Source organism: Hevea brasiliensis, chromosome 17, assembly GCF_030052815.1.
Source record: "Hevea brasiliensis isolate MT/VB/25A 57/8 chromosome 17, ASM3005281v1, whole genome shotgun sequence".
NCBI classification, from domain to species: Eukaryota; Viridiplantae; Streptophyta; class Magnoliopsida; order Malpighiales; family Euphorbiaceae; genus Hevea; species Hevea brasiliensis.
Window position 1 is genome coordinate 23,210,125 of NC_079509.1, and position 24,356 is coordinate 23,234,480.

At 31.9% G+C, this 24,356-nt stretch overlaps 1 protein-coding gene across 4 annotated transcripts; it reads left to right on the forward strand.

The window, feature by feature from the left end:
• Positions 1–5,950: 5,950 nt before the first annotated feature.
• On the forward strand, positions 5,951–23,620 carry LOC110648315 (ubiquitin-like domain-containing protein CIP73). 4 transcript variants are annotated; one of them, XM_058140302.1, is made up of 17 exons: positions 5,951–6,143; positions 9,566–9,681; positions 10,109–10,252; positions 11,143–11,260; positions 16,704–16,784; positions 18,834–18,943; positions 19,045–19,119; positions 19,508–19,657; positions 19,783–19,852; positions 19,962–20,140; positions 20,447–20,611; positions 20,694–20,765; positions 20,837–20,966; positions 21,064–21,471; positions 22,090–22,490; positions 22,690–22,767; positions 23,308–23,620. In XM_058140302.1, exons 3-17 carry the CDS (start codon positions 10,130–10,132, stop codon positions 23,314–23,316), a joined length of 2,169 nt encoding a protein of 722 aa, XP_057996285.1. In that variant the 5' UTR covers positions 5,951–6,143; positions 9,566–9,681; positions 10,109–10,129; the 3' UTR covers positions 23,317–23,620. The 4 variants fall into 4 exon arrangements, with proteins under 4 accessions (XP_057996285.1, XP_057996284.1, XP_057996286.1 ...); XM_058140301.1 differs by lacking the exon at positions 9,566–9,681 and having other exon boundaries at positions 5,952–6,143; XM_058140303.1 differs by lacking the exons at positions 5,951–6,143; positions 9,566–9,681 and adding an exon at positions 10,337–10,421 and having other exon boundaries at positions 10,112–10,252.
• Positions 23,621–24,356: the final 736 nt, after the last annotated feature.

Below are 24,356 nucleotides of genomic sequence, written 5' to 3' on the forward strand. Positions count from 1 at the left end.
GACAGTACCACTCCATTCAAACTAACTCCTTCCCTATCACCAGTTTGACCTTCACTGAACTTGCAATGCATGTATTCTGTCTTCGTTCTACTTAACTTAAAACCCTTTGACTCTAGAGTACTTCTCCAAAGTTCTAGTTTCCTATTGACTCCTTCTCGTGTCTCATCTATCAGAACAATATCATCCGCAAACATCATGCACCAAGGAATACTCTCTTGTATATGTTTCGTCAGTTCATCTAAAACTAATGTAAAAAGGTAAGGGCTTATGGCTGATCCTTGGTGTAATCCAATTGAGATCGGAAAATCTCTTGTGTCCCCTCCCACTGTGCGCACAATAGTAGTTGCTCCTTCATACATATCTTTCAATACTTGTATGTACCTAATAGATACCCTCTTTTGTTCTAACACATTCCATAAGACTTCTCTTGGAACACTATCATAAGCCTTCTCCAAATCAATAAAAACCATGTGTAGATCTTTCTTCACATCTCTATATTTCTCCATCAAGCTTCTAATGAGAAAGATCGCTTCCATAGTTGAGCAATAGGGCATGAAACCAAATTGATTGAGAGAGATAGAAGTATCATGACGTAGTCGATGCTCCACAACTCTCTCCCACAACTTCATAGTATGGCTCATGAGTTTAATTCCCCTATAGTTTGAGCAACTCTGTATGTCTCTCCTATTTTTAAAAATAGGTACTAAAATACTCTTCCTCCATTCATCAGGCATTTTCTTTGAGTTTAGAATCTTATTAAATAATTTAGTTAACCATGCCACTCCCATATCTCCCAAATACTTCCACACTTCAATTGGTATTTCATCGAGTCCACAGGCTTTACCCACTTTCATTCTCTTAAGTGCTTCCTTTACTTCTAAAGATCTAATCCTTCTAGTATAATTTACATTCTTTTCTATTGTTCTATAATCTATATTCACGCTATTTCCATTTTGACTATTATTAAAGAGATCATTAAAATAATTTCTCCATCTTTCTTTAATGTCCTCATCTTTCACCAACACTTTTCCTTCTTTATCCTTAATGCACCTAACTTGATTGAGGTCTTGACATTTCCTTTCTCTACTCCTTGCTAATCTATAAATATATTTCTCCCCTTCTTTAGTTCCAAGTTTCTCATATAACTTTTCAAAGGCCTGTGCTCTTGCTTGACTAACTGCCTTTTTTGCCTCTTTCTTTGCTATCTTGTATTGTTCATATGCCTCATTATTATCACATTTAGGTAATTTCTTATACCATTCTCTTTTTCTCTTCACTGCCTTTTGTACTTCCTCATTCCACCACCATCTCTCTTTTGAGGGTGGTCCATGTCCTTTAGACTCTCCAAGTACTTTTCTAGCTACTTCTCTAATCTTTGATGCCATCTGTAATAATAATAATAATATCTATTTACAATACTCTGCAAATAAAAAATATTAAAAACAAATATATAAAAAGAAAAGAAAAAAGACAATAGGAAACAACAAGAAAAATAAAATAAAATATACATGCTTTAAAATCTATATACTTTTTTATTGAATCAAATTGCTTACTTGTTAAGGCATTTATTTTACTTGATTTAACCCATTTCTTGATCCAATTATTAAATATCATGATTTATTATTATTATTCTTATTATTATTATATAATAAAAAATATCATTATTGGTTTATTAACAAAATTGAAAATGAATTCCTCTTAATTACTTGCTACTATATATATTTAAAAAATTGCTAAAAAAATTATTGTATATTCATTTATAAATGATTTTCGTGACTTAAAACAACAATTTGTTCTTTTTTAATATGTTACATATGATAATAGAGGTAAATTGCTTAAAAAGTTTTTAATGCTATGTTCTCAGATACCAAGAATTGATCAGAAATAAAATTATTTTGAATTATAAATATTTTTATCTCAGTATTTTAATGTGTTATGTATTAATTTAAGTGACAAACTAATAAGACTGTTCATGTTTTAATAAGAATATCTTTATTACGTGGAAGGGTAATAAGAATAGCTTTATTACGTGCTATTCACACATTTTTGAAAAAATACCACTAAATTATGATCCCCTTCACAACGAAGCTTGTGTCCGCCCCTACTTTACATATTTGTATTTTAAAATATTAATTAAATCATATTTTTATTTTATTTTATGGTATTTAACAATTATATTAATATTATATGTTAATAATTTTATTAATTATAACATAATTTTTAAGAATATAGTATTTTAAACGAATGATTTTATTTTTATAGGATTAACTCAAATTATATAACTTTTTTATACCAAAATAACTTCAAAGACAAGCAAAGATAAGTGAAACAATGTGACTTATATTATCTTAAATCGCTAATAAAGATAAGTAAAACAATTATAAATTTTAATTTATAATATAAAATTTTCTATTTGTTAATTTATAAACAATAAAAATAAAATGAATATTAATCTATATAAATTTAAAAGATAAAAAAATTATAATGTTCAATTATATATATATATATATATATATAATCCTTTATTTTGACATAATTATTTTGATGAAGTATTTCACATGCATTAACTTCGTTGGTTGAACAAATTCAACTCAACATAATTATAATTATTTATAAATAGAATTATATTTACAATTGAATTAAAATGTTATTTTATATTAAAAGTTTTCAATTGAATTTTATGGAGATAAACTTTTTAAGAAGAAAAACAATCTAATAGGACTCTATATATCAATAAATTATAAAAACTACTTAGAAATAATAACTACTTAAATTAATTGTTCAATAAATAAAAAAATTAAATAAAAAGTTAAGAGTATTAAGATATCTTATTTATAAATAATTTTTAAAAATTAAATTTACAATTATTAATCTTTTGTAAATAAAGATATTTTAATTCATTAATAATTTTATTTTCCCATTCGTATTTTTTAATAATTTTATTACTTTTTAATCTATTTATCTCTCTTTGAATTCTAAAATTAAGAATTTTAAATTTACACAAATATTAAAATTAATTATATAATAAAAATATAATTATATCTATATTTTTCAAAATATCTTGATTTTAATCTTTCATTATTTTTAATATTTTAAGTGATAATTTTAAGGGGAAAAAAACTTATTTCAATTAGGGTAGTCATGAATATGATTTCAATATAGAATCATCGGTTTTCATATATGAAATTAAAGATTTGATATTAGATCATAAGATTTCTTAGTTTCGATTTCAATTAATTTTTCAACATTTGAAAATTATTTTTAATTTTTCATTTTAAAAAAGTCAATTTGATTTTAAATTAGACAATTCAATTTCAATCTATAAAGAAAAATAAAAATATTTGATTTCAACTTATCATCATGATATTTAAATTTGAAATTAAAAAGACTAATTTTAGTGTGATTTTGAATTTTAAATATATTATGAACATGTCTAGTTCGAATTTATAAGTGACCATAAGTCATAAAAATATGTAGTTTTAATTCCAATTCAGAGACTATCTAAGAATCAGAATCGTATTAAAATTTTGATATGATTTTAGATTGATTTTTCGATATTTCAATTTTAATTTAGTTCTATTCGCAGTACTTTAATTATAGTTCGATTCAATTAGGTTTCAGTTTAAATTTTCATTTTTAAAACAATTTTATATTATTGTTATCGTTAAATTTATACCTAAATTATTATTAAGTTTTAAAGTTAGTTGTTCACACAAAATATATTATTTAATATACAACTCAACTCAACTAAGCCTTTATCCCAAAAATTTGGGATCGGCTATATGGATTCGCTTTCTCTACTTTAAACGATTTTGGGTTAAATCCTCAGAAACTCTCTTCCAAATCAATTTAGGTCTACCCCTTTTTTTCTTTTTATCTTCTAACCTAATGTGCTCTATTTATCTAACTGGAGCCTCCGTATTTCCACGCTTCACATGACCAAACCACCTCAAAATTATATTGTAATTTAATGCATTTATAATTAAAATTATGAAAAAAAGATAGAAAAATAAAATTTAATATTAATTTTTATATAGTCCATAATTAATCTATATAATCTTAATTATAAATAAATATTATTATATTATAAGTATGTAATACATTTAAAAAATATAGAAAAAAGTGTATATAAAATTGTTTTCTATTTTAACCAATAAAATTATTAAATAATTTTTTATTTGGGCTACTTTATATATAAATAATGATTAAAAATTAATACGGTGTAATTTTTAATATTAGAAATTTTGGTTATATTTTAATTTTGTTAACAAATTTGCGAATTTAATATTACCAAAAAAAAAATGCTGTTGTATAATAAATTTTATGTGAAATAGAAAAATAAGTTAAAGTTATATTATATATACCGTTATGAACTGGAATCTCAAATTCTAATTTTCTTTAGACTATAATTATCATTAATAATTAATTTTAAAACATTATATCTATCTTAAATAAATTAATTATATCTAATAAATTTTATATTAATTAATTAATTAAGTTAATACTTGTTTTAAAAGAACTCAAATAGATAGAAGTTTGAAAACTTTTTTATTATTAAGAATTTTAATTTAATATAATATTAGAATTCTAATATTTTAGGATTTTAAATTTTATTTATTTAACTAGTAATAATTTTTTATAAAGAGTAATAGTATTTTATAAATAGTAATTCTATAAATATATTAAAAATATATTTATTTGTTCAAAAATTCATCCCTTATTTGCACATTTATATATATTATAAATTAATTTCTTATGTTGCATTATATGTGTGTCTATATAATTTATTATTAACTCATAAATATTTTATTTTTATCATAATATTGTTATTTAAATTTTTATTACAGGTTTGTATAACGTAAAATATATTAAAAATCTTCAGGATTGATTACTTATAATTTACGATTAATTTATGCATAAGATAAATAATAAAAGTAAATTATTAGATAAATATAATATGTGTTATCCTATTTAAAATATATTTTAAATTTTTATACAATATTTATTTTTTTATCATTAATTTCACCGTAAAATATTAAAAAAAAAAATTAATTAGTTAATGTAAAATCTCTTTACTTGTAAAATTACCTATGTGCATTGAATAGATTACCAAATTTGCACTTATTTTACAATAATATTGGCTTTATTTTTTTTTTTTCCTCTTTGTAGTTTATTTCTATTATTGATATAAATTTAATTACTTAAATAACCTGTACATAAAAATGAATCTCTTTTAAAAATGTTAAATTTATTGTATTTTTGAAATTATTCTCTCAATAAAGCAAATATTCAAGTACTCAATTAAATAGTATTTTATATTTAAACTTTAAATGAAAAGTTTGAACTACTTTCATTATTTTTAATATTAAGATAATATTAAAATTACTGAACATAACAATAAATTATAACTTAATTATATCAAAATAATTTTAGATAATGCATAAACTCAAAAAAATATTGTAAAAAAAAACCTATCTTACCCAAAAAAAATCCTAATAAATTAAAATTTTAATCACGCATATAACGCAATTACAAATAGGATTATAATATGATTTCTTAAATAAGTGTAATTATTTTAAAATATGATTAAAATTTTAATTTATATTATTAATATTAATTAATATTTATTGAGTTATTTTTTTTTTATAAGTCTGCCCTTTATTCATACTTTTATATAATTTAATTTTTTTTACAAAGAGAGTTAAAATTTAAAGTATTTAATTTTGATTCTTGAATTTTTAGTTTATTACTGTTTTACTTTTGAAGATGATTAATTGGATTTTTTTTAATAGTTAATTTTAAAATTTTGTTAATTATTATTGATTTAATATTTTATTTCATGAATGGAAATTAAGTATTTTTAATTAAAAAATTGGCCTGTATTTTTTAATATTTAAAAAAATTCCCAAAATTACATTGGAGATGGGAAAAAAAAAAAAAATCGCATTAGAAGAAGCTTATTGACATCCCCTCCTCCTCCTACAATCAGCTGTGAGAGAGAGAGAGATAGAGAGAGAGGGAGAGAGAGAGCAGTAATTTGTATATTTCTCTCCGCTTGCATCGACTTCACTTCGTCCATACATCTCTCCCTCTTCTCCGTCTCCTCAATCTCCTCACCAAGCTATCTTCTTTCTTAATCTCAGGTATTTTGCACCCTTTATTTTTCTCTTTGGCCTTCTCTTTTATTGTTTGATGATTTTGTGGATTAGGTTTTCTAGCTGCAAAATTTTGAACTTCTTGATTTTGGTTTTCTGTGTTTCTGATGAATGGCTAGGTCACAAGAGCTTTTCTTGTTTAATTGTGATTTTGTAAGCCCTAGAGCGATATTTATGGCAAGTGCAATCATTATCTATGCATTTGTGTCTGTATTTTGGGGGCCATTTGAATGCTTACACTTCTGCAATGGGTGAGATTGAGAATTGTGTTTTGGCAGCATGATTAAAGGTTCAATAAATGTTGGGGTCTTCTGCTTATTTTGTTTTGGCAGTTAATTTTGCTTGTATGAAATTAATTTCGGCTAAAGCTTTTGCTTTTGGATAGTTAATGATGATAAATTTTCTTTTTCTTTTGGTAGTTCAACCGTTTAGGTTTGAATGTTTTGTTTGTGTTTTCCTGTGAGCTTCAAATTTCAATTTTATGTTGTTTTTCCATGCAATTAGGGTGTAAACAAACTGAGCCAAGCCGAATTATGAAGAGCTCAGGCTTGGTTAGTCAAAATTTTATTTTATCTTGAGCTTAGCTTGAGCTTAGCTCGTGTGGAGCTCCACCCAAATATTCATAGGCTCAATTTTGGCTCATTTAGAAAACGAACTGGCCTAGCCAAGCTGAGCTTTTCACTGAACCGAGTCTCAAGCAGTTCGCTAATAGCTTAACTCATTTATAGAGTGAGTTTAGGTTTAGAGTTGTGAAGTTCAAACTACCTCGTATAAAAAAAATGACTTAATTTTTAGAAAAAATTAAATTTAAATCACAAATAACTATATTTAATAAATATATTTTATATGTTGATTATATCATAATGTCAAACAATATATTATGTTTCATTCATAAATAAAATAATAAATATTTATAATATAATGAAATATAGTAACTAATATAAATATTTTTACAAACAAGTCTGTTCACAAGCTTATTTAATGAGCCTTCTTGCGAGCATGCAAACAAGCTGGCTCACTAGCCTTAAAGAGCTGAATATTACAAAACTCTAGCTTAGCTCGTTTATTAAACGAGCCCAAAAATCGAGCTTGATCTCGGCTCATTTTCTAAACAAACCAAATCGAACTGAGCTTTTATTGAGCCGAGTCTTGAGCAGCTCGCAAACAGTTTGGTTTATTAATAGCCCTACATGCAGAATTAGGGCTTTCAAATGAGAATTACTGGGTTAAATATGGAAATTACTGTTTGTTTGTCGTGGAACTGAATTCTAGGCTCCAAGTACATGTAAACATTTTTATAGTAAAGCAATGACTTGTTCATTCTGCATATTTAGAATTTGATGTCATTGTTGCTGTGTCGAACAAACTGCAATTTTTATGTATTTGGGGTGAAGTGGGTGAGTCTTTACTGGAGCTCGTTTTGCTTCTCCTGATGAGGATAAACATGAATATTGCAACTTTGACTCTGTGAGGTGTTTTTTCATTATTTTTTTTTTCTTTTCAAGTCAATCTGCATTTATTAAACTGGACAAAGTCATATGCCTGGGAAACCTTGTGTGTTGACACGTGGAAGGAGAGAGCGTGTTTTTCATAGGGATTATATTAAACTTATTCTTGCTTTTAATTAATGTTTACTAACCAGTGAAAAAAATGTAAATCATCAGTTTTATTGGCAAGTAATGATGATTTTATCATGCAGAATCATGGACAATCATAATCTAGAATGGAAACAGGCCTATGACTGTTGTAATACAACAGTAACGACTTGGCGCCACACAAATTTTTTAAAAAATTTGCAAATATTTTGAAAAATTTGCAAAGTTCATGAAATGAGTAGATATTGGTAGATACAAATAAAATTAAGATGTACAATTATATAATAAGCATAAATACATCAAATTAGATGTTATTAATAATGTATTTTATTAAAATTAATTCTGAAATATAATTTAAATTAAAAAAAAAATAAACCTATAGAGCGAGTAAACCAATGCTTCATACTATAAATCTAACAATAAACCTATCATCAACAAAATTTTCTTCAATAAATATGCAAAAAACAACAAATAATACTCATTTTTTTGCAAGAAGTAGTTGTGGAGAATAGAAATACTTGTGGTTATCTTATCTTGAAAAAGAATAAGGGAGAGATTTGTAGAAAGAAGGGGAAGTATAGGTGAAATTTTGAGAAAATGTGATAGAAACAGTAGCTAGAATGCTAGAGCACATAGAAAATGAAAAAAAAAAAAAAAAAACTAAAGAAAACACTGCATGCATGTGTTTTTTGTCAGCTGAATATTGAGGTGATGGCCGTTGCCGTTATTTAACGGTAAATAATATCCATTACCATTAGGTAACGGTGATAAAACAGTTACCAATGCAACTCATCTTCTGTCTTTAAATATGGGATAAGGTGTAATGGCCCCATGAGAAACCTTTAAGTAACGGCCGTTACATTACGTAACAGCCGTTATTTAAACTATGGCTGAGTTAGTAAATAATGGAAAGAATATTTAATAAGTATTCAATGATGTCCCATATGATGTGAATTCTGGGTTCATATTTTCGTGTGGCCTTTTTAAATGCAGCAGGTGTCAGTGGCTTGGATCTCTCTCCTATTCTTCCTTCTTATTGTTGCATTAGAACTCTCTTTCTAATCATGTGCACATGGTCACAACGTCAAGTGTCGCAGCCATCGCTGTTTTGAAATTAAAAAGAAAAGCAAAATTACTCAAATTCATAAATTCATTACAATTTAACCAATTTATGTTACATATTAACACTTCCAACACCTAAAATAACTAATTCTAGAAAAGAAATACGTTAGTTACATAGATATTTGGTAGTCACCACCAAAAGAATTACATTTTACCATATTCTGCAAAATTCCTGTAGTTATACTTCTACCCACTTGAAGATTAGTGAAAATCTTGTTAAAATTGAACTTTGGAAGTGAATTTTGGGTTATGAGGGCTGGAAAGTGGTTCTGGAGGTATTTATGGTTTGCTTGCTTCTACATACAGGAAGCTTTTCTTTTGGCAAGAACCTCACAAGAGGCCCTTTTATATGTATAATGGCCATACCAGCCATAATAGTTATGATATGCTATCTGGATATCACCATACAAAATTTTGTGAACAGCATTTTTTAACGATGCCTCAATAACTGCTAGAACTTTCCTATCTGTGGCAAATTTTCTCCACTTGTGTTATGATATATGTATTTAAACAATATATTATGATTGCAATAAAGAATTGTCACCATCTTTAGTTGGTTTCAATGCACTTATGATATCATGACAAAGTACAAACCTTAATGTGTTGTCATTGTAATGGTTTGATATATTTAATCCACAGGCAAGTATCCATATATAATATGTATGTATGTATGTATGTATATGTAGACACTAGACACCATTAAAGGGCATTCTTGACAGCGTGCACACAAGAGATGTCTGTAGACATGTAAACGTGACTTCTTTACGTAGTCAAATAAATTGTTGAATCAAGATGGGGCCTTACTTTTTGTAAGTTTCCTAAGCTTCAATCAGTTTCTTGTTTGTCTGCCATGTGTGTTAAGAGCTGCTCATGTGAGTGATTTTTTTAAGAGACAACATATGTGGATGCATTTTTTGTTGATCTGTAAGTTTCCATAGTCTTGTCGAAAGTGACGCTTTATTGAACTTCTTAAATAGGTGTTATATGTGGTAAGAGGGAAGTAAATTTCCATTTTCTGATTTTCACATCTCTCATTTTTCTTCATCTTCTAGCATGCATTTTTTCCCACTTCCCTTATAATCTGCCTTTACATTACACAGGTTAAATAGAATTGGCTGTTTAAAAGTTTTGTTCTCTGCACACACCCCCCCTCCCCAAACCACCCAAAAAAAAAAAAAAAGGAAGCAACGAAGTAATAATAATAATAGTTTCCTGTTCTATATTTTTTCTGTGTAGGTATTTGTTGTTTTAAAGATAATGGGAGATGATGGTGCTCAGAAAATTCCTAGGGCAGGTGAGGCTGAAGGTTCAGAGACGACAATTGAAATAAAAATAAAAACTTTGGACTCTCAAACATATACTTTAAGAGTGGACAAACAGGTGATTGCTTTTGTTCCCACTATATTTTGGCTTTTGTCAATACTTTGTGCTATTTCACAAACTGAAGTTAGTTTTCATTGCTAGCTATTGAAGAGGAGGATAATTATAATTTGAACTTCACAAAGAAAGTTACCTAGAGGGAGGGAATAGGGAATTCTGACAATCACATGTATGCCCTCTTCAGCCACACTTTTTTCAGAAATTTGGAAGAAATTTTATGCTACAAATGCTGTATCCTCTCTCCCCCTCCCTCAAAAAAAAAAAAAAAAAAAAAAAAAAAAAAAAAAAAAAAAACCTCCCCTTCTTTTGATACGAAAAAAAAATAATCTGTTGATTAAGAAACAGAGTAGATTACAACTTTGGTTGGATGGTAAGGTATCCTCCTGATTTAAATGAAGCTTAAAACAAGCAGCAAAACAAAATGATAAGAACAATTAGTTCCCTCAAATCATTACGAATGCATTAGACATCTTGAAAGATACTCTTATGAAAGCTCATGGAGCACAAGCCCAAAAGAACCTACAAAAACCAACTAGTGTTAGATTGGAAACCCTGTCAAATATCATTGATTAGGCATGTGGAAATTCTCTCCAACCTTCACCATCATTTTGCCTTCCATCTGAACTTCTTTTCTTCAAGCTTTTAGTTTAAAACAGAGCAAGGATTAACCTAATTAACTAAGACCTAACCTGAATGTCTTGGCAGAAAATACTGAAGAACATATCATGTAAGTGACCCAGAAAATGGAATAATTAGATGCTGTTTTATTTCTCTGTGTTACACATAAGACAACACATATGATCTTGCCTTTCTGATAAATGGTAAGCGCATAAATACTTATTTTGCTAAGATTTCTTCACATTCTTTCCTTTGTTTTGAATATCCTGCAGATGCCAGTTCCTGCTTTGAAAGAACAGATTGCTTCTGTCACAGGCGTGTTATCAGAACAACAACGTTTAATATGCCGCGGAAAAGTTTTAAAGGATGATCAACTACTCTCTGCATATCGTATCCTTTATCGTTTTTATAAATGATTCTGTATATAGCATGTATCATAGCATGTGGGTTTCGCTTTATTCTTCTTCTTCTTCTTCTTCTTCTTCTTCTTCTTCCTTGAGTCTCTGTGGTGTTGAGCTAACATATCTAAGTATGTCGAACTAGTTATGGTTCATTCACTTAACTGAGAAAGAAGAGTTACTGGACTCAAGCCACATAATAGACAACAACAATATTACCCTCTCTCTATGGGTGCATTTAATTTGAAAAATCAACTCTAACTAAATCATTGTTATGTCCAACTACACACACACACACACACACGTGTCCCGTGTTATTCATGCGTGTCCATGATAAAATGTACTCGATTCAACTAAGCCTTGTAAGTAATTGGGGTTTGTTATACAGACTTTGTCCCCCTCCAGTAGTATTGTTTAGATCCAAAATTTTATTAGTTGTAATATTAAATCATATTTTATCATCTTAACTAACATTTTTTGTTTTACCTCTCCCTTTTTACCTGCTACTCAAACTTGTTCGCCTATGTTAAGAGAAAAAGGAAGACAAACTAACATTTATGAATTAGCGAACTTGAGATTGCCTATTATCATATTAAATCATATTTTGAACATTGTCCATAAATATTGAATAGGACGATATGTAACAATTTTTAGCCTACTTATCCGATTTTTCTTGTTACACCCCTAGTGATTCGAATGTCATAGAAAAATGGTGCTCTCTTGGGAATAAAATGTGTTTAAGCAGTTACATCTTATTTAGTAACACTGAAATGGCATAAACTAATTGGGTGCACCTTATACTTGCATACTTGCAAGTACTACCTGAACTTGCGGGGGTGGATTCATAGTTGTTAAAGGCACACGACACGCCTCAAGGGCCTATTGCTTCAATCCTTGAAAGGCGGGTGAGGCCCAGTCCAATCAAGACACAAGGTGTGCACCCCTACAACATTTCACAAAACTTTCGACAGAATTCTCAGTTATCTTGTGTGTGTGTGTGTGTGTGTGTGTGTGTGTGTGTGTGTGTGTGCAAGATTATAGCTCATGAAAGGAAAGAGGCTAAAATACTTTAATTTTGCAGTGAGATTTATTAATTCCTGAAATCTTCTTGTTATGAGATGACTTTCCTACATTAGGCTTCCTATGATCTATTTGGTATGAGTTGATATCTATTTGTAAATTTCCCATGAAATAGTTGTCACAGGTTGACTTATCTTTTTTCAATTTTCCTGAATAAGATCCCTATTTTTCCAAATTTAATTCAACTTTATGTCTTTATCACTCCTATTCGATTTTTTTTTCTTTTCCCGTCCATTTTTTTTCTTTCTTCTTTTTCTATATTCCCCTTTGTTTCTATCTCTTGTCTAGGTGCTTTTTTGCTCTTTTTCTTTTGGACGTTTTCACTTGCTTTTTGCCTAACTTTTATTGAAGAAAATGCTAGTATGCTACTCGTTAATCTAGCTTGTATGAATTGATATTATGTTGTTTATTTGACTATAAGCAATTTGCAATTATGGAAAAGAAAAAAAAAAGTTAGATTGAAAAATACAACCTCAATTCTTTTTGTGACGATGAAGAAAACTAAATTTCTTGTGATAAGGAGTATTTTCTTGTAGTTCTTTTAGTTTTAGGAATTATTGCTATTTAGTATGAATTTAGGAATATGATTTTACTTTTATTTTTATCTGGATTTCAAAAACATTGGTGCTAGCATCCTATGTGATTTATGTTATTAATATGAGTTGGCTTATATAGGATTAATTATCTAATTTTTTTTTTGTCTTTTGTGCCTATTGTTACTCAGGCTTGCACCTGTGCCTTGCACCTTGTGCCTTAATAACTATGGGTGGATCCCATATTTATGTTAGTAAAGGTGCACTGCACTGGGTGTATTTAATAATCTTCCTTCGTAGAGGAGGACGATAAAGAAGAAGAAGGGTAGGAAGAGGAAGAGGAAGAGAGAGGGGATGAGGGGAGGCAGCACCATCTGTATTCCAGATATTTTTTTTCTTTTCATTTTAAAGCTTAGAAAGGACGAGGAGCATCCTGGTGTTTATGGAACATGGCCATTGGAGACCTTTTTGATTCTTTGAAGTTTAATGTTTATTTTTTCTTTATTAACTCTATTGTTTAATTTGTTTTTTCCTTCTATAAATCCAACTGTCTATTTTTTTTCTTTTTATGCTTTTTTCTTTTTAAACCATCAGCCCACTTATAAAATAAAATGCTTTTTATCCTCTTGAAACCCTGGTGCCTGTTGGGCTTCCTTTTTTACATTTATTTGATTTAATACTATCACTCCATTTATGAGAAAAGGACTAAATATATTGCATATTTTATTGAATTTTTGGACCTTAGTTGATTTAAGCCATTTTTTAATTGTTTGAAACTTTTCATTATAGTGGCAGCAGATTCAGTCTAACTCGATGACACTTTTTCTTATTCTGAAAATGTTTCCTATTCTGTTATCCAAAGCCCTGTTTGAGTTTAATAAAAGAGTTACTTAAAATATTATTTGTAGTTGTCGTGAAAGCACTACATCCATTTTTTCTCTTATAATAAAAATTTATTTAATTGATGGTGGAAAGACTTGTCAGCGATAGATGGTAAAGCTGAACTGAAAAGGATAAAGAGTCTTATTGCTAGAACTTGGGTTTGAAAGAGTTTTTCTGAGGGAAATTGATGCTTGTGCTGTGGTTGTTAGAAAGGATGAAGTGAAGTTGGATAGTTCTTTGGTTGAAATCTTGACTCCCAAAAACAGGGAAATGAAGAAAATGAAAAACATTTTGTAACTTAAACTTTTGGTTATAGTCAAGAATAAGTTATAGTTTGCATCTTTTAGGAAGTGAAGAATGGTGATCCTTTTTGTTGTTGATTTTCTGGGTCTAATGAATGACAAGGCTCAAGATTGTTTAGATGGTTTGGGGTATTTGAGTGGGGTATGATGAAGTTATTGTTTTTCACCTTTATTCTGCTGATGAAATCATTTCCTTATTGTTTGATAATGAGGCTAGATGGGAAATGTTTTACATTTACAGATTTTCGGTAGCTGTCTGCTTTTAGAATTAATGTCTTAAAAGTTGTTTCTTACCCATCAGTCTACGTTCTGATGATACCTCTAGGCTGGTCTTTCTTGTGGGTCACGATTAATTGCTTTTGTATTTAGATGTTCCATTGGGAAGCAATCCGAGTGTTTTTTTTTTTGTTAAAAAAAAAAAAACTTTGGGATCAAGTGCTACCATTTAAACGTTAGATGCTTGGAAAAATTGGATGGATCATTCTCATTTAATTTTGGTTGGCCAGTGTTTGTCTTTGGCTCTTTACTCTCTTTGCTTTATTGCTCCATTGTATAGTCTGAATCCCTTTGGCATGGGATGATTTGAAGTTAAGCCTTAGTATCGCAAGTGGGATATCAATCCAAGAGTTAATGATACTTACGCATGTTCTTTGAAGTTCATCTTGTGTGCATATCATTATTTTTTCTATGTCAATCTAGCACAACATTGGAGATAGTTCTCTTTATGCTTTTGAGAAAACACATGGACTCCATTCAAATTCTCATTTTAGAAAATTATCTTGCTTGAGAGTGAAATGTTCTTTTCTCTTCTCACTTAAAATAGAATTGATTTGAAACTTTTGACTTGAGACGATTCCGAAAAATTTTCCTTCAAGTTCTTCTATATTCATGTTACTCAATTTTCCAATACAAATCCTTTTCCATTAACCACTTGGAAACCTTAGACCTTTTGGATGTTGGGGCTTTTGTGTAGTCACTAGTGCTCAATATGGTAAAATCCAATTACTTGTTTTGGGAGGGGAGGCCTGGTAAATCACTATCTTTATATGTTTATGTTGTGTTTAGAAGCGAGTTATAAGTTTTATTCCCATCTGTGTTTACGTTGTTCTTTCCTAGTTAATCTAGGAGATTTTTTTTTTAATTTTAATTTTTTATTTTTTACTTGTGGGGTGCATGGTATTTTGAGGACGATAGGTTTCTCTTGAGAGCCTAAAAGATTATATGATATTTTGTTTTGAGTCATGGACTATGAAGGAGGCAAGATTTTGTTAGATTTGAAGTGATTTGGTGTCTTTTGCTGTAAAAAATAAAAAATAAATAAATAAATAAATAAGTGAAGGATTTTTCGGGAACAAATTCTGTGAGTACATTGTCTATGAGGAGAAGAAAGAAAGTTACCCCTGCTTCAATATGAACTTCTTCTCAAAGTATCTCCTGCAGACATCCAGTGAAATTTGAGGGCTTTTGTGTTGATCTCTCTCTCTCTCTCTCTCTCTCTCTCTCTCTACTATTGTTTTGGACGTACCTTGCTCTGTTATTCATAATTCTTTACTTTCTTTTCTCTTGTTTATTCTTTTACCAACCCCTTTCCCCCAACAAAAAGGTGTTTTAATTTATCTTTGTGATCATGAAAGCAGAGATGAGAATGTTAAGGTGGATGAGTGGCCATACTAGACTAGATAAAGTCCGTAATGAGAGTATTAGAGAAAAAGTAGGAGTGGTACAAATTGAGGATAAGTTGAGAGAAGGGAGATTGAGGTGGTTTGGTCATGTAAAGCGTAGACATACGGAGGCTCCAGTTAGACAAGTTGAGCACATTAGGTTAGAGGATAGAAAGAGAAAAAGGGGTAGACCTAAATTGACTTGGAGGAGAGTAGTACAACATGACCTAAAAGCATTATAAATTGATTTAACCCAAAATCGTTTAGAGTGGAGAAAGCGAATCCATATAGCCGACCCCAAATTTTTGGGATAAAGGCTTAGTTGAGTTGAGTTGAGTATCATGAATTATGTACTGCAACTCAAAAAGGTTTGCTGACCCTTAACTTTTTATTATAGTTTTTTCCCTCAATACAAGAAGGCAAAAAAAGTATGAATTGGATGGTCAACAGACATAATATTTTAATTTGTTTTCTATTTGTTGTGGTGTTCTGGCAGTTGTTTTAACGTGCTTCTGGAGGGAATGGATAACTTCTACAATCAAATGCAAGCTGAGTGGAAAATTAAAGTGGTCTTTTATTTTGATTGTTTTATTGTTTTCAAACTTCTGATTGAGCAATCAATATAGGTCACATAAGCTTACCTCTGCAGTACTACTTTTTGGAGTACATTGAGTAGTGTGCATCATTCCTGTCTGATATGATTCATGGGTATGGGGCATGATATTGCTAATATTGACCTTTAATTGTGAGCAAAGGATATGAATCAAACCTCTTTCAAAACCTTTTACTTTTCCCAGAGAATAGATACTTTAATGAGTAAGAATTTGGATTGGTTAAATGTGTGTTATATACACTAATCTGCAGCACAATTCTATTTTGCCTTCTCAAGCTGATTTCATATACTATTTACTGTTATTGTGCTCACAGTTTTATGTTATTCAGCAGTTGATTTGATGTATTTACTTAACATGGTTTAGATGTTGAAGATGGGCATACCTTGCACCTGGTAGTCAGGCAACCTCTTCTGCCATCTTCTGATGGCATGCCCAATCATTCAGGTTTGATTTGTCATTTATTTGGTAACATCTGCTTCATTGATTTTTACTATTCAAATGGTTGCTTGTTCAGGTTTTAATGGGTTTCATTTTGGCATATAAGGTGATCATTGGCCATATTTACTGATTGATCTTCTCAGAGTGGTTGATAAATGTCAAATGAAACTGAAATCTCCCACCCACTTCCCTGCTGCCTACCTCCCTCCCTCTAAACCTAAAGTATCCCCATAAAAAGTGGGGATATGTACTTTGAGAGTATAGATTGGTCACCTTCACTGTCATATTTGCAAGCAACAATCATTCCAAGGAGTTTATCCATCTTGATGCATGGCAGATTTGGACTAATCTGCCCTTGTGTGCTTGTGACAGGTTAGGTTTGATAAAATTAGGGATTTTGAAGATGATTTCAGTATTGAACTAAATTGTTGGGACTGATTAAGAAAAAAGCAGAAATAGAAGATAGTGTATAGTAGAAAAGGGCAGGAAAAAAAATATTAGGGAAGAAATAGGGAGAATAGTGTAGAACAAGAGAGTAGAGAGAACATGTGTTATATTCTTCATTGATTATTTCTCTCAGATCTGAATGGCGTTTATATACTTTGAATTTTTTGTGCTTACTGCTAACTGGCAGCATAGCTGGCATAATTATGTCCCTAACTTCTTATTCCTTTTTTCTTTGATATGTGACAATAGTCATAATACCCCTCCCTCTAGTCCCTTCTCCTCCCCAAGAACGGATTAATTCTGGAAATAAGGTTTCATCCTCCCAAATAGCAACTGCTGCTGTCAAATTTACTCACTGAACAAGAATGTGACATGCTGATCTCTTCCCACGTAGCATCAGCTGCATGATTCTCAGTGCCCTTTTTGAAGAAAATTTTGCAATTAAGCCCGAGTAATTTGGTGAAACCCTTCTTGATGTAGAACCAATAGGGTAATGCGGAATGAAGGGTTGATCTAGTGGAAGTAGGAGCAAGGAAGTCAGCATGGGATCGCTGAGTCCCTGGGTGGATTGGACCCGACTCGGGATTTGAGGGTGCGTGGGTAGTCTGATGAGATTTCCCATAACAGAACACGCCGATTGATGTGCGGCAAGCCTCTTGGGATCATGTTGTTGGAAAGAAGGCATGAGTTGTCTCGAGTCAAACTCAACCCAAATGGATCAAGCTCAGGCGGTCGGACTTGCTTCGCGAAGGTCTCCTAGTGCTAAGTGGTCCTGTGGTGGTGGATTTGCAGCTATCTAGTGACTAGTGGTGGTGTCTCTAGAAGAGATAGTTGTTTGTGTTCATCATCGTGAGAATTGTTTCACAAGGCTGTGTTTCGCGAATCTGTTTTGCTATGGACAATCGGATTTGAAAGTTTCCAGTATCGAAAGTTGGTAGAGCTTGTGAGGCTGGGTGATGGCATTGTGCTTGACGCAAGCTCGATGAAGCAAGGTTGGTGGGTTTGGTTGGTAACACAGGAATCCTTGGAGAGGGAGAGAGAGAGAGAGAGATTAAATTGATATTTGTAGTTACTGACTGAAGCAAACATCTTCCTAGAAAATGGCCACTCCTAGCTAGAAATAAGCTTGTATTTCAGAGAGAGAGAGAGAGAGAAAGAGACGTTAAATTGCTATTTTTAGTTACTGATTGAAGCAAACATCTTCCTAGATAATGGCTACTTCTAGCTAGAAATAAGGTTGTATATCTTAAATAATAATTATGCTATGCTTTACTAGGAAAATCAATAGAAAGAGAATTTATGAGAAACCCTTAATCAATAAATGCATAAAAATATTTTTCAATTTTATTTCCTTTTTTACACCATTATAACACTTCCTGATGAAATTAATTCATAAGAAAAAAAAAATGGCCTTATATCGGAGGCTATAAATTGTCAATTAATAATGTTGCTTAATGCTAATGTCATGGTGTCACTTTGATGGTAGCATTCCAGACTTACAAAACATGGCTTTCATCTTCAACACATTGTGTTGACTGTATCATTCATGATGATGTGTGTTTTTGGGCTAAAACCAGTAAGGTTTAACTACAATTATCAATATTGCAGCAACTGATCCTGCTTCAAGTACAAGTCGTGGTCATGTGGCCCCTAGTGTTGTAATAGAAACTTTTAGTGTGCCTGATCAAGGTGATGGAGTTCCTCTCGAAATCAGTAGGGTGAGCTATAACCAGCTGTTGAATGGAGAGTGTTGTTTGATCTCCATAGGCTTTGTAATTTTGTTTATAATAATCTGTCCTTTTTTTTTTTTTTGGAGCAGATTGTTTCTGCTGTTCTTGGTTCATTTGGATTTCAAAATATTGGAAGTGGCAATGAAGGACTTGATGCTGCAAGGGTAAATCTCAATTTGAACTATGGAAACTAATGACGGTTGTATGATATCTTTTCTAATTCTAATTTCAGCCATGACATAGGAGGGAAATTTTTAAACACCTGCTTTCTGTCTCCCCTTTTGCTTGGCACAAACGTGGCGGAAAATAATTATGTTAAAAAAAAATCAGAATGAAATGCCTAACACGTCTTAGGAAGTTGCCTGTTGTAAATTGCTTAGATGTTCCTGGTTCATCATATATCATAGATAAATTTGGAGGCATTCTTTTCTTATAAAGGTGTCATCCTTTGCCAAATTAAGACCGTCTTTTAATGTCTGACACTGACTACATCTATAAGTGTATCTTTACATATTTGAGCTTATGTTTTGGCTGGGTTGGATGTGGGAGCAGCGTGGACAGCATAGATCACCAGCTGCTAGTGGTACACCAGATGCAGCTGGGCTGCTACCTGAGCAAGCTGGCAGCAGGGTTCAATCTGATAGATCACAAAGTGCTTTTGGCCTTCCAACAGGAGTATCTTTGGAGTCTTTGAATCCCCTTGTAAGTTTGGGATCCCTCTGCCTACTTTCCCTCCAATTTCACTTCTTTCGTATATGAAATGTGTCTTATGGCGTGTATTTCTTATTTGAGTTTCAAATATTGTGCAATATTCTTGGTCATTGTAGGTAATTCCTGATTCTTTGACAACTTTGACCCAATATCTGAGTCTTATGAGGCGTGAATTCAATGCTATCGGTCAGTTTTATATGCAATTTCTGAATTCTGTAAATGCGATGTATTTAGTTGCTTCTATAATATTGATTTCTTGATTCATTGATGCGTTTGTGATACATTATAATGACAGGCAGAGTGGGGGAAGATATTGCTCAAGGAGAGGCTATACAGAGGACTGAGCAAAGAGACTCTGATTCCACATCAAGATCAGGAACTGTACAAGAACCGCTTCCAACACCTGCATCCTTGGCTGAAGTGATGCTGTCTAGCAGACAATTTATCAATGGACAAGTTGCAGAATGCTTACAAGTGGGTTCTCTAGTGCCGGTTTACCTACTTAATATGTTGTCATTCTCTTTATTTTAATCTCCCTTATTTTTAGGCAGCCTAATGTATATTATGTTTACTGTTGAAGCTTTGTCGCTGAAGGCCATAGGAGTCTAGCATTTTGTTATAGTTTTCATGTTCATCAACTCATTTAGGTTTTTTTTTTTATCTTTATATAATTTGTTATCTTGATATTAAAAGTACTGACATTTTTTATTCATTTATTCCTTCTCAAAATTAAAATGCACTGTCTACTCCCTCTCCCCTTACCGTTTTGCGTATTGGCAGCAACTTGCGAGGCAACTAGAGAGTCAAGCAAATGTTACTGATCCTGCATCACGGTTGAGCACTCAGTCCAGTGCATGGAGGACTGGAGTTCAACTTCATAATTTAGGTGCATTTCTACTTGAACTTGGACGGACTACAATGACTCTTCGACTAGGTCAAGCACCGGTATGATTATTTCAAATTTGTCATCTATGGCATCTTGTCTGCGACCTTCTGAGATTTATGTTTTGCTATCATTCTTATGCAGTCAGACGCTGTGGTCAATGCGGGTCCTGCAGTTTTCATAAATCAATCTGGTCCTAATCCTCTAATGGTTCAGGTCACAATCTCAGCATCTTTTAGTTTAATTTCAAATTGTTTTTATTTCTGCTGACAGCACAATACTTGCAGCCTCTTCCTTTTCAACCAGGAGCAGGCTTTGGTGCCGTCCCTGTGGGATCTGTGCAGCCTGGATCCGGTTTAGTCAATGGTATAGGTACTGGGTTTCTTCCGAGGCGTATTGATATACAAATTCGAAGAGGTATGCTGTAAATTTGGTACCTGGAGTAATTAACAAGTGTGGTTGTATTGATGTAAATCATATACTAGTTATTAACCAATATTTTTTTTTATCAAAGGTTCCTCAACGGCCTCCCCCAATCTTAACCGTGAGGAACAGGGTGATACTCAGCAGCCCTCAGGGCAGAGAAACCAGCCAACAGGTTCTGGTGGTGAAAATCTTGGCAATCAAACAACATCTAGGATAACGGAGAGTTCAGCTTTTGGTGGAGAGACTGGAGTGCGGGTTGTACCAATCAGAACCATGGTTGCAGCAGTTCCTGGTCCATTCAGTCGCCTTCCTTCTGATTCTCCTAATAATTCTATAGGATTATATTATCCTCTTCTTGGAAGATTCCAGCATGTCAGTGGTGCACGAGGATCTCAGGCATCCGGTGAGCATCATTCTGCTGGTGTTCAGACTGAGCAGCATTCAACTTCTGAACCTGCTGTGCAACGGCTAAGTGCTGAACATCAGATAAGAGATGGTAATTAACTAATACAGTAGGTCAATCAAGTTGTAATGATTTCTCATTTCATAGAGAGATCTTAGTTGAGGACATCTTTTCTGATTGAAAGCTCAGGAGACCTGAATCTGTTATTATTAACTAATGTTTTTGCTTTTTATTTTTGTTTTTTTATTGCTTGTTTTAAGTTGAAACTCTTGCTTCTGGCTGCTACTTAATTATCTGCTTATTGCTGCATTATAGCTGCTTAATGCGTGCATTGGATTAAAAGTATAAATTTAGCTGAATAAAATTATCTTTTAGACCCTTCGAAACATATAACTTGAAAACTCTTTACCCATATTCGTTAAACATGTGCAAAGATATCAAATTTGTTGGCTCATATATTTAAGTAAAAGCTATGGCACACAATCATGCACATGCAGAAAAATTTCGGTATGCATTATTCTGTCCATCAGTGCATTAGCTGAACTGTAAGGCTTTAGGATGAGTAAAGATTCTATTTAAAATTAATGCCAGGATATGTACTGGTTGCTCATAATATCTTGCTTTGGTAGTTACATTATGTAGGATAAGATTAAGAGTTTATTAAACTGTCCTCTTTTAGTCAACCAGGACTTAAATTTTCTGTTTTTCCAGGATCAATACCAAGTTCCAACTTAAGACAACAGGAGCCTTCAAGTACTCGTAGCATAAATATCAACATTCTGTCAGCTGGTGGAACCCAAAACAATCCTGAATCTGAGAGACAGAACAGTATTTTGCAGCTTCTAAGGAACCTCCTTCCAGTTGGGGAAATCCAGGTGGAGGATGCAGGCTTACAGGGAACAGCTACTGGTTCTAGCCCTGAGAATGGAGGGGCATCCTCTGCCCCTGTTGAAGCACAATCAGGAGTTACTGATGAAGGGGTATTTTTATCTAATTTGCTTCATGAAATTATGCCAATCATATCTGAACGTGGGGCTGCAGAACCAAATGCTATTCCTCAGGGAGATCTGCATGACATTGAGCATCAAAGAGCTCAAAGTTCTTCTACCCAGGCAAAGTGTTGAACCTGTAGCTATTTCCTTGACTATTTAGACCTCATGTCATAAAAAACTCTGGATTTCACTTCTTAATTTAGAATATATCTTGAAGTTCTCAAACGTCAAGTTGGTAAATCTGGCAGTCAGGCTTTATAATGTCTACATGACCATTCACGATCAGAAGGATAAAAATGTGATTTTTTTTTTTCTGCAGGCTGAAACCTCTGATACTGGGGCATCCCGTCACCGTAGTGATATTGAACCCAGCCCTCCAAATTCAAAACGTCAAAAAGTAATTGTTCATTTCATTTCTCCTGTCCTGTTTAAACTCAACCTTCTTTTTCTCACAAGATTTATTATAATTCACTATGAATCGAAGTTTCTTAGATGCCTTAAGAACTTATTGGGAAAGGCATGTATTCTGTTTGATGACTTACTTGGTGCATTTTAAAGTCAATCACTATAAGGTACACGATTTAGAAGAGGCTGGTGAAATGAATTGTAGTAGGTAAATCCTTTTTTGTTTGTTTTTCTGAAAGCTCCAAAGAGACGGGCCAAAATTTTGCACAATATTATCTATAAATATGCAGGTAGTACTAAATATTGGGCAAAACTTGTTACCAATTATCACACTTGACTGGTTTAGTACCTTGAGTATGATGTCAAGGTCTCTCTTTCCGTTTTCATTGAGTAGGTGGTGAGTGACATATTATGCTGATGGCTTAATCATTCTGGGAAAATTTATTGGTGTTCATTGCATGAATAGTATTTGAAACTGAGTCTCTCTTCTCAGGCTGCAAAATTATTAATCTCACTTTTTCTGTTACTGCAGACGGAGTGATTTAACAGGAAGGAGGATTTAAGTGATGCATTGCTGATATTGTGATTAATGATCGAGAGGGCTATGAATAATAAATTTGCTCTAGCGGTGAATGCAGCTTGTCATATTCTGTCAAATGTGGTGCTTCTTGTATTTTCCATTGCAAACAGGATGGCATGAGATTTCGTTTAGTTGATAGGCAATGTCCTGAAAAGAGATACTGGTTTTCTTTCTCAACATGTATCATCCTAGTATTGTATTGCTTTAGCACTGGACTCAAAATCTTTTATAGGCCTATTGACATCCAAGGGCGTTTTACGTGGAATGATGCTTCACTAAAATTTTCACATTATCGGCAATGACGTGGTGTTGGTCCTTGAGCAAATGTTGTCTATTTATAAACCAGGGATGACACTGGAACTCCTGGTATGGACTTCTCATGAAGGTGCACCTAGTTTTTGTTACCCTGGAGTTGATCTTGCTCAAGCTTAACGACAAAACTCAAAATTAGAAATCAGAAATTTACCTTGGATTGATCTTCATAGGGTTATGACATCTCTTTGGCCACCAGAATCATAAGCATCTAAAAGAGACCTTGAATGTTTCAACTGGGTCATAGAAATTGGATATAAAAGCATTATTTATTAGATGAATTCGTTGAGATTTTGTTTCTTTGATCATTAGGAGACATTAAATGTTGACTTGTACAATTGAAGATATCCCAGATTCCGGCAACAAAGAATTTGAAATATCGGGGAGAAAGTTGCTGTCCGGCACCAAAATTCATGCATGAATTCAGTATTGTGAAAATCATGAACTGTTAGATGAGCAGTAAGGTGCGCAGGGAAACACGCTAGTTTAAATCAAAATGTAAAATGAGGGAGTGATGTGGCTTAAGTCATAAGTAAATTAGTATATATTTTGAATTATAATTTAAAAAATTATTTAAAATAAATAAAAAAAATTTAAAATAAGTAAAAAGTCTTAAAATAAGCTGTAAATATTATAATTCATCTATTTATTTTAAAAATCAAAATAAATAATTATATTATTCTTTACTT

Coding starts and splice junctions, on each gene's coding strand:
- LOC110648315 (XM_058140302.1), top strand. CDS start 10,130: ATGGGAGATGATGGTGCTCAGAAAATTCCTAGGGCAGGTGAGGCTGAA. Junction 20,766..20,836: donor CTAATCCTCTAATGGTTCAG/GTCACAATCTCA, acceptor CAATACTTGCAG/CCTCTTCCTTTTCAACCAGG. Junction 22,491..22,689: donor CTCAAAGTTCTTCTACCCAG/GCAAAGTGTTGA, acceptor TTTTTTCTGCAG/GCTGAAACCTCTGATACTGG.